The sequence below is a fragment of the Pangasianodon hypophthalmus genome, chromosome 26 (genome assembly GCF_027358585.1).
Source record: "Pangasianodon hypophthalmus isolate fPanHyp1 chromosome 26, fPanHyp1.pri, whole genome shotgun sequence".
NCBI classification, from domain to species: Eukaryota; Metazoa; Chordata; class Actinopteri; order Siluriformes; family Pangasiidae; genus Pangasianodon; species Pangasianodon hypophthalmus.
Genome location: NC_069735.1, coordinates 2,757,621 through 2,768,019, shown reverse-complemented (window position 1 = coordinate 2,768,019; position 10,399 = coordinate 2,757,621). Strand labels below are relative to the sequence as shown.

The 10,399-nt window shown below is 36.8% G+C and overlaps 1 protein-coding gene across 1 annotated transcript in view; it reads left to right on the top strand.

Annotated features, from left to right (window-relative positions):
- Positions 1–6,771: 6,771 nt before the first annotated feature.
- The window catches only part of atic (5-aminoimidazole-4-carboxamide ribonucleotide formyltransferase/IMP cyclohydrolase), a 10,699-nt gene continuing 7,071 nt past the window's right edge, over positions 6,772–10,399 (top strand). The window contains exons 1-5 of the mRNA XM_034299942.2: positions 6,772–6,904; positions 8,570–8,696; positions 8,822–8,965; positions 9,751–9,839; positions 9,941–10,092. Of these exons, the coding sequence (XP_034155833.2) occupies positions 6,889–6,904; positions 8,570–8,696; positions 8,822–8,965; positions 9,751–9,839; positions 9,941–10,092 (528 nt within the window). The 5' untranslated portion in view covers positions 6,772–6,888. The remainder of the gene's footprint in view (positions 6,905–8,569; positions 8,697–8,821; positions 8,966–9,750; positions 9,840–9,940; positions 10,093–10,399) is intronic.

Here is a 10,399-nt window from a genome sequence, read left to right as displayed (position 1 = left end):
AGACAAGAATTAGAGTTGTAGTATTCAGGCTTTCACAAACAAGAATGACAGTAAGCAGGTAAGCACACAATCTACTATTACATTAAAATAGGACAACAAGCAAAAAAGCATTATAGTAAACAGGCTAACCACTAACTAGTATAAACGCAGTGTGTGACATCATACTAATGTCATCATGGAGGTGGTCTGGAAGTGTGAAATGTGGTTAGCGTGGTACTGTATGTGTAAGCAGACGACAGGAGGTGTCGCAGGAACTGTGATAGACGTAGAAGCAACGCCTCCTTCACTTGAACTGACAAGCAAAGGAGCCACGGCTCCTTCCGCAGTTTGATATCGACTTTGACCTCTATTCTTTAAGCAAAAATAAAAACCATGATAATGGGTGTTTTTTAAATAAAAGCATGGTGGTGGGTGCATTTTTAAATAAAAGCATGGTGGTGGGTGCATTTTTAAATAAAAGCATACTGACTTTTTTTGTGAGCTATGGTTAATATTTTCTTTGTTTTCATACATTTTAGTAGTCACTGATAGACATAAAAATCTGAGGTCACAATCTAGAACTATTTAAAAAATAAATTAAACAAATACAGTTCTTTCTAGCTGCCTCAGATTTTCAGATCCTTTTCTCGTCTTCTTCAAACTGACATCTCTCGGCTTGTTTGTTTTTCCAAACAGGTAACAAAGCGTTGTTAGGCTCGTTAGCCTTTATGGCCGTTTAATGAGCGATACACTTTACAATCCTCACACAACAGCTTCATTGTACGTCGGCTGATGAATGGAGCTTATCATTTTTATCACTCTGAATGAGGCCTAATTACTTTTTGTCTTACAATGCCAGCTATTATCTTTAATTGTCTTGTCCTTTGGGACGAGAGGTGGTTTCACCTTTACATATTCTGTTCCTTGACATATTATGAAAAGTATTTTGTGAATAAAAACTCTCTTTTACTTTAATCTTGGCCAATATTGTTGTTTTAATTATATTGTTTAGAGTTTACAGCTTAGGTTTATACAAACCACACTCTGGTTTAAAAGAAAGAACAGTGCTAGCGTGGAGAACAGCTAGCATGTAGTATTAGCATATTGGGTTGTTCTGTGTCTGTGTTTAAATGGGCTTTTGTGCTCACCATGTTCATCAAAAGATTTCATGTATAATCCTCTACTCTTGTGCTTTTCATGAATACTTCACCAGTGTGGCAGAATCTGTTGAAGTTGGATTAGCGGTTGATGCTAAGCATCATTTTTGTCATAAGGAGTCTTTTCTCAGCAATTTATCTTCACATCTGAGGAAAATGTTGATGTTCTCAATGTTTCTGTCTTGTTTTTCACTGTCACTGTGTCATATAAAAAGACTTAATGGCTAAGTGACAGCTAGCCAAAGCACCAGCCTCAGTCTAGCAAGAGCGTTCTCACAGCTTGAACAGTCAGGGGATCGAATAAAAAAATCAATCAATCAATCAATCAACCAATAAACAAACAAATAAATAAACAGATAAATAAATAAATATATTAGCATGTATTAGTGTTGCTTTTTATAGCTTTAGACAACTTACTTCATACAATGCAGTTGTGCTTAGCGGCGTAAGTAAGATAATATTAAATACACAACAGCGCCGTTGAATGCTGAATTCTGAATTCTGATTGGTGGAAAGTAGTGAAGCTGCGAATTACAGATTATATTAAAATGCTCCTTCTAATACATTATCGTTTCTATAGTAACAGCTCATTCACAGGGACGCATATGGTGGATGCTCAACATAAGCGGATTTACTTGTTGACATGGTAACGTTTTCTGTAAGAAGAATTTATTTAGCATATAAAGAAGGAAGGAGTCTCCAGTGTGAGAGCTTTGTAATAGTCAGTGTTAAAGCAGCAACTTTAAGTTTTCCCACACAGGAAAGTCTTCAGGACAGAGGAGTTTGCACTTCTGTAAATAAAAAAGTACAAACACACTTGCATTGCATTATGGGTAGTACGCAACCATCAAGAAAAACATACTATGAACAACATCATAAAATAGTGTATATATTGAAAATTCTTCTAGCTTTTGGGGCGCTATTTCTTAAAATGTCTGACTTTCTAGTAAAAGTAGCATGACACCAGTGTTGTTGGTTAAATTAGCAACTAAACCACCACTTCAATCAAATTAAAGCTTGGTACCGTCCAGGAAGTTTACAGTGTTTCATCTTATCGGCTTTTTCCATGAAAGGTAACCTTTGCTAATACTTTTCATTCAGAACAATGTCTTTATGACTGCACAACGTAATTATAAGTATACAATGAAACTACTGTCGCACAGAGATTTATTGCCTGCTGTTCACTCATTACGGCTCCAATCAGCGGCGTAATGTATCTTCGAACACCTTTGATGTGTGGCTCGTTATCAGTTCACGGCATGATTGAGAATTATCACAGTCATGTGCACAACACACATCCAACAGCTAAACCTAACATCCGTCTCTGGTTTATTCAGACCTCCGAGTCCAAAAGGGTCCAAAATCTGAGTCCACTGCCAATATCTTGGGGGGAAAAAACTGGGAAATTAGTCATTTTTAAAAACTATTTTGCCATCAAGATTCTATCATTCTTCACTAATATAATGTCCAAAACAGCATGTTCTTATTGGCTGAAAGCCAAAGGCATGGCCAATGTCTGGGGAAATGGTAATTAAGTAGAGCATATATAACATATATAACAAAAATAAATGTCTAAAGGTAACACGTTAAATTTGTAGTTAGCTAAAGCTACATAGTTAAAATAGCTTAACTGCATTGAAGCTGCACCCATGACAAATAAAAGCTAATCGAAAGAAGCTGCTTATCAATTTGTTCTTGTAAATTGTTCGTTGTTGTAAACAGTTTCTCATAAACAATTTGATCTGACGTAAACAGTTTGTTCCTGTAAACTATTTGTTCCAGAAGAAAGTTTCTTCTTGTAAACAGTCTGTTGTCGTAAACAGTCGTTTCTGTAAACAATTTATCCTCGTAAAGAGTTTGTTCTTGTAAACAATTGTTCTCATCAACAGTTTGTTGTCATAAATAGTTTATTTTTGTAGAGTTTGATTTCATAAACAGTTTGTTTTCTTAAACAATTTGTGCTCACGTAAAGAATTTGTTCTCGTAAACAGTTTGTTCTCGTAAACAATTGTTCTCATAAAGTTTGTTCCTGTAAACAAGTTGTCCTTGTAAACAGTTTATTATTGTAAACAGTTTGTTCTTGTAAAGTTTGTTCTCATGTAAACTATTTATTCCTGTGAAAAGTAAACAACTGTGAACAAATCGTAAACAATTTCTTATCAGAAACAGTTTGTTCCTGTAAACGGTTTATCCTTGTAAACAGATTGTTCTCGTAAACAGTTTATCATAGATAGTTTGTTTTTGTAAACAGTCTGTTCTCATTAGCATTCAGTAATGTCCTTGATTTTCCAAAGCAACAGTTTAAAAAATAGCTACAAAAACTGATAAATAAAAAAATATATATTATATATAAATATATATTACTATACAGAAATGTGATCTCAGTGATTTTGACTGTGGCATGGTTGTTGGTGCCAGATGAGCTGGTTTGTGTATTTCAGAAACTGTTGATCTCCTGGGATTTTCATGCACGATGGTCGCAAGAGTTTACGCAGAATGGTACAAAAAACAAAAACCATCCAGTGAGTGACAGAAACAGCTTGTGGATGAGAGAGATCAGAGGAGAATGGTCAGACTGTTTCGACCTGACAGGAAGGCTACAGTAACTCAGAAGAACACTCTTTACAACCGTGATGAGCAGAAAAGCATCTCAGAACTCAAAACATGTAGAATCTTGACAGAAGACCACATTGGGATCCACTCCTGTCAGCCAAGAACAGGAATCTGAGGCTATAGTGAGAACCCGACATGATCTTACTGTCAGCTCAGACGATTCAGACTATTCTCCTCTGAGCTCTCTCTCATCAACAAGGAATTTGATTTGTTACTGTTTCTTATTTTCTAACTATCTCTTCTCCTTTCTCTCTCTCTCTCTCTCTCTTTCTCTTTCATACACATAAACACACACACCGCAATCAGCTAATTCTCTCTCCCCATCCATCCTCACACCTAATCTGCTCTAATGAAGTCCTGATCCCCAAATTAGACCCAATCACTTCAGGCCAGCGGATAAATATGGCGGCTGTCACTGGCAGCACACAGAGTTATTAGCCTGATGCTAATACATTAGAGATACCTTAAGACAAGGTTGAAGCAAGGACTGGTAACTTCGCTAATCAAGCAGCTACAGTTAGCGTTTGCTTTCTGTCACAATTATTTTCACTTTTATTTTTTTAACCAGTGATGTTTATAAACTAACAGTTAGTGATTAGCAATGTTTACTGTCAGGTTTGTATTTTTAGTTCAAATATCATCCAAACCCAAAAAGCTATCAGTTAGCAAGCTCGAAATATACCACAACAGCAAGTGCATCTGTAGCTAGCATTTTCTGTAACATCAGGCAGCAAATGCTACAAAATCTACCAAACAGTTTGTAGTGTCTGCTAGCTGTTAGCAAGAGCTTCAAACTATTTCACTCAGTGTTGTTTCAATTTTGATAGAAAACCTTTCTCACAGTAACGTTTAAACAGCTAGCATTTAGCAACTACGTTCTGTAATAGTTGTATTTTAGTTCAAAACAGCAATAACCAGCTAGATGTTATGAACCACTTTTTAAATTTTAAACAGCAAAACGTATTTTCGATCAATGTTTAAACAACTAGAGGGTGCCCTAATTTACGGTATTAGTACTGGTACAGTAAGTCTTAAAATAGTGTGAATTGGAGACATATTAGCTTAAATATATTCAAAACGTTGTTCGTGTGGATGGAAATATTTCCAAAAACGATGTTCGTTTTATTTATAGCGAGATATTTTTGGAAAATGAAGCAGTAAAAACTATTTATATTTGTGGATGGGGCCTTAGAAAAGAGCGGCGCCATAAATGCTATGTTTACGATAACAGTACGGTGTTTTGAATATCACAATATATTGTAGAACTGATTACTGATACACATACTGATCTTCCTTCGTTAGCTGCTTGACTTGATATTTACTACATTTTTACGTATAAATGTTTAATATTAACTGTGAGCTTCTTTTTCCTTTTGGTTTCTTCTGTCTTTCCCAAAGTCACCTGGACAATCCCGAAGTTTCTGGCTGTTAAGACGTGATTAACGCTCCACGACAGATTCATTCGAAATTCATCCATCAACCCTTACGATTCGTATGATTTTTTATGGCTCGTCGGACGTGTTTGTGTGTGAGCAGGCCGTGGTTTACGCACACTTTCTTGCCCACCTCAGCGTTTTTTTTGTCGTCCTCGCCTGAACAGAGTTGTGATGCATTTAAGAGCGTCGGTAACGGCCCACCTATGCCGACCCGCAGGCAAATAAAAAGTTATTGATTCTCCCACCTTACCCTTCCAAATAAGACTTATTGTTGCTGCACTTTTATCTAATCACTTGGCAAAGCAGAAATAGGTGGACGGGAAAAAATTAAACCCATGGCAGAGGGAGGGGAGAGGGGGGTGACGGTGTTAATCCTCGCCCTGCTACCACGGGTTCACCTTTGAGAGATGAAATTAGCCCAAAAGCTGTTACAAATCAATGAAATCGATGCAATCCGCTGTAACTGACAGGAGCGGCGCTTACCTTCCTATCCTGCCTCGCCTTAATCGCCCCTGAGAGCCTTGTTTACACAGGTTGCTTGTGCACTTTAATTAAATTAACAAAAAGGAGACAGGATTCCAAAAAAAAAGAGGAATGAGAGCATTGGCCTGGCACTCGTGCAGCAATTCGGCTTGATTACTGTAATATTCAATAATGAACTCTTTATGCATGCGTCTGATGCAAAATATCAAAATGTGTCGCTTGAAACAATTCTTCTGCCAAAATAGTTTGTGTGGGAAGGTTATTCAAAAGGATTCAAAGAATTGTACCTAATCCTAATAGATGTTTTTTGTTGATATGTTCGTTTTCTTGAAAGACCACCAACTGCTTTAGTTCCCTTCCCCTTGTTACGGTATGTGCTCAGAACATAGAATAATAAAAAGTTTATTTTGCGCTTATGTAGATTATTCTGTCTGGAACACAGTCTACATGGTGGAAATACACCTTGAATGAGATGCGAGGAAACCTGAGAACCCGGAAGAAACCCTGGAGGAAACGTGGATTTGTGCACAGACAGTAACCGGAGCTGTGAGGCAGAGACAGTACCCTCTGTGCCACCGTGACAAGCTTCAAACTCGAAATTACATAGAAACACTGTACTGTACATGTGCATTGTCCCATATTTACAGTACAGTACAGTGACATTCTCTGCTTCATATCCTTCATATCCTTCATATCCCAGCTTATTACAAAGGTCACAAAGTCAGCCATGATGAACACAGAAGATTAGTGGCAGCTTGGGATTCAACTCATGACCTTAAAACCATTTGGGATCAAATGGTTTTAAATCTCTATTTATTAAATTTATTTTTAATCCCATTTTGTACATTAAGAATAAAGAATAAGGTGAAAACTATAAACTTGCAATGTTTTATAATTAGAAGATAACTACTGCATTATGATTATTATTATTATTAATATTATTATTATTATTATTATTGTTAGGGTGCCATCTGTAGGGCACTTGGTTAATTGCTGCTATCTTATAGGGTTGAGACACATTTCCAACTCAGTGGCGCCATCTTGTGACCAAACAAGAACAATTCGGTGAAAAACTACATTTCCCAGAATACAATTCTGCGGATCTAGCTTTTTTACATCCACGTGTTTTTAGCTCGCGCGGTTCGTGCTGCCAAGTTCTCTCCGAAGTTCACTTCCTTTCCTCCTTTCTGCAGGTCTAAGACAGGATCCAACTCAGCACCATGTCCACTGAACTCGGTAACAATAACTTTGCAAATGTGCTTTGTTTATGTGGCACGAGCTTTTCTGTAGTTGTGGCAGATTTTAGGGATTTTTGGGATTTTAGAGTTTTATTTTTCTGTGCACCACCATGCTGCTTAGTGTTCACCAGGCCAGGAGACGTGTGAAGTGTGAAGTGATTCTTTAATTGCTGAAATTATTATTATTATTTTAATTGCATGCTTAATTAGTGATTGTGCGCGTGCAGAGACAGTAGTTGGTTGTTTGTTTATTTATTTATTTATTTATTTATTTATTTATTGGCACAATTTATAAAAACCTAATGCATTTAAGGTTGTAACCTGAGGTACTAGGAATTTATACTTAAGTGAAAAGATAGTGTCAAAATCTTAATTAAATGTGGAAATATCCAGCAAAAAATAAAAAATAAATTTAGAAAAAATAAAAATATATATATATATATATATATATATATATATATATATATATATATATATATATATATATTTTAACTTGAAAACATTTAAAAGTAGCCACTTTCTTACTAGATATTTTATTTATTTGTGTGTGTGTGTGTGTATAATCTTAGTAAGAAAGTGGCTACTTTTAAATGTTTTCAAGTTAAAATATATATATATATATATATATTTTAACTTGAAAACATTTAAAAGTAGCCACTTTCTTACTAGATATTTTATTTATTTGTGTGTGTGTGTGTGTGTATAATCTTAGTAAGAAAGTGGCTACTTTTAAATGTTTTCAAATATTTATAAATATTTTTTAACTGATAAAATTAGGTTTTCATGTGAAAAGTAGTTGTTACTTACCTTTAACAGGGGTGTGTAGACTTTTTTATATCTACTGGATCTAAAACTGGTTGAAGTTTTCACAATTAGCTAGAATTTGACTTGTAACGTAAATAATTACGTTAGCTAGTAGACTCGATGCTAGTCTGGCATTAGCAAAGAAAACTGGCTAATTTAGTTCAATCTAGTTAATGTTAGATAATTAGCAAAATTTATCTCGAAATGCTTTATCACATCCCTGTCTTCTAGAGAGGTGAAGGAGACGTTTCATTTTAAACAAGACTTTGCTTATTGAAACGTTAAATATGTAAATATAAAGTTAAAGTATAATTACTCAATTATTATCCACCTCTACTTGCAAGTTTTCTCACTCTAAGTTTGACTCAAAGATTTGTTCTCACATGCAAGGCTTCATTTCTGTATTTGTTTGATATGGTGTCGTTTTCTGTAAGGTGTTTAATATTTCTGGAAGGAGTCTCCGGTGTCAGTGCTCTGTAACGGTTTTCCACCACAGTAAAGTCTTCGGGGCAGGAATTTTCATTTTGAGGTTTCTTGGTGACACGCTGTGTTTTTTTTTTTTTCTCCAAATTTGAGAGAGAGAGAGAGAGAGAGAGAGAGAGAGAGGCTGGTGAGGGAACAACCACTGCCATAACATAAGCGATAATACGAACTAACTTGGTTCTTGGAAGTTCCACAAAATTAAACGTAACCATTTACGGATAAAAAGAATGATGTGGTGTTTTTTTTTATTTAACGATAAATTGTAATGGTTGGCAAGTTGCAGTGTTAGAAGAAGAATAAAACATTTCACAACGTGACTTTATGGGAAAATAATCGACTTTGTGGTGGTAACATTCCTTTGATCTGTGTGTCTCAGCTCTCCTGAGTGTGTCCGATAAGGCGGGGCTGCTGGACTTTGCGAAGCGGCTCGTGTCGGTCGGGTTGTCGCTGGTGGCGTCGGGCGGCACGGCTAAAGCTCTGCGAGATGCCGGACTCTCAGTGAGGTGAGGAACTGTGCAGGACAGGATTTAGGACCCTGATTTTTATTGTAATCTATATATATCTATATATACTATGACTGAACACCATGAATGTGAATGACGTGATTTTTGCTCGTGTTCGTTTTCAGAGACGTGTCTGAGCTCACCGGTTTCCCCGAGATGCTCGGCGGTCGGGTTAAAACCCTTCACCCCGCCGTTCATGGAGGAATCCTGGCCAGAAACACTCTGTCTGACCAGGCCGACATGGAAAAACTCGGCTTTAATCTCGTGAGGTAAGATGAAGGGTTAGCATTACTATACTGAGCAGTCATTATTTGCTAGCTACGTACAGGTTCAGTACAAAACTCTGATGTTTGGACACTGAAATGTGAGAAGTGCACCAAGATTTGGTGGGTAAAAATAATTCATTTAGCTTCATCATGTGGTGCCACATGACACATAATTAAATTTTCCGCTTCCTCAGAATTAGCTCAGTGTAGGTGTGGGCTTGAGACTTGAGCTGATTGGCTCTTATGAGTTGGTTGGTAGAATCTGATTGGCCTACACAGTCCTACATAGCTTTAGCAACATTCTTTGTCATAAATGATATAATTCATGTCTAGTTATTGTTGAGTAGTACCTTTATTTATATATATATATATATTTTTTTTTTTTCTTTAATATTTATATTTATTTTTTTACTTTTATTTTTTTTTAATACATTTTTATATATCTTATATACATACATATATGTGTATTTTTATTTATTTATTTTTTTTTTTACATAATTTCTAAATGTATAAGTGCATTTGCAGCATGAGCATTTTTAAGATTTATACAATACATTTTTGAACACAATTTTTATAAATGTATAAACCACAAAATATTTGCCACAGGAATTTTTAAGATTTTTTTTTTTTTAAATTTAAGTTAATTTGTTAAACACTATAGAAGCTTGAAGTCTTGAGTGGAACAGTGGAACAGAGAAATAATATAATAGTGTTATATTTTGATAGAACGGTAAAAAAAAAAGACTTTTACAGACTTCTGATGACCCCATGTCGTGTGTTTTTTCCAGAGTTGTCGTGTGTAACCTTTATCCTTTCGTAAAGACCGTTGCGTCCCCGAATGTGACTGTGGCTGATGCAGTGGAGCAGATCGATATCGGTGAGCTGAACAGCGAGATCCGTCCTCCTTTTTTACAGAAGGAATTATTTTGGATTTGGAGGATGCCTTCGATATGAGATGATTATCCACTTCCTGTGCAGGTGGTGTTACTCTCCTGCGTGCTGCGGCTAAGAATCACGCCCGAGTGACGGTGGTCTGCGACCCAGCTGACTACGAGCTGGTGGCGAAGGAGATGGAGGCTTCGAGTGAGAGCGACACGTCAGTCGAGACACGCAAAACTCTCGCGCTTAAGGTGAGCAGAAACCTCCATAAACATCACTGGATAATTCCTGTTCAATAGGCCCCGCCCACTTAGTGCTCATTTCACTAGGCACCGCCCACTCAGCATACTTGTTTTACTAGGTTCTGTCCTTTACTCAACGCTCCGTTTTCTAAGCTCCACCCCCTCGGCGCTCTGTTTACGAAGCTCCACCCCCTCGGCGCCCTGTTTACTAAGCTCCACCCCCTCAGCGCTCTGTTTACTAAGCTCCACCCCCTCAGCGCTCTGTTTACTAAGCTCCACCCCCTCAGTGCTCTCTTTCCTAAGCTCCACCCCCTCA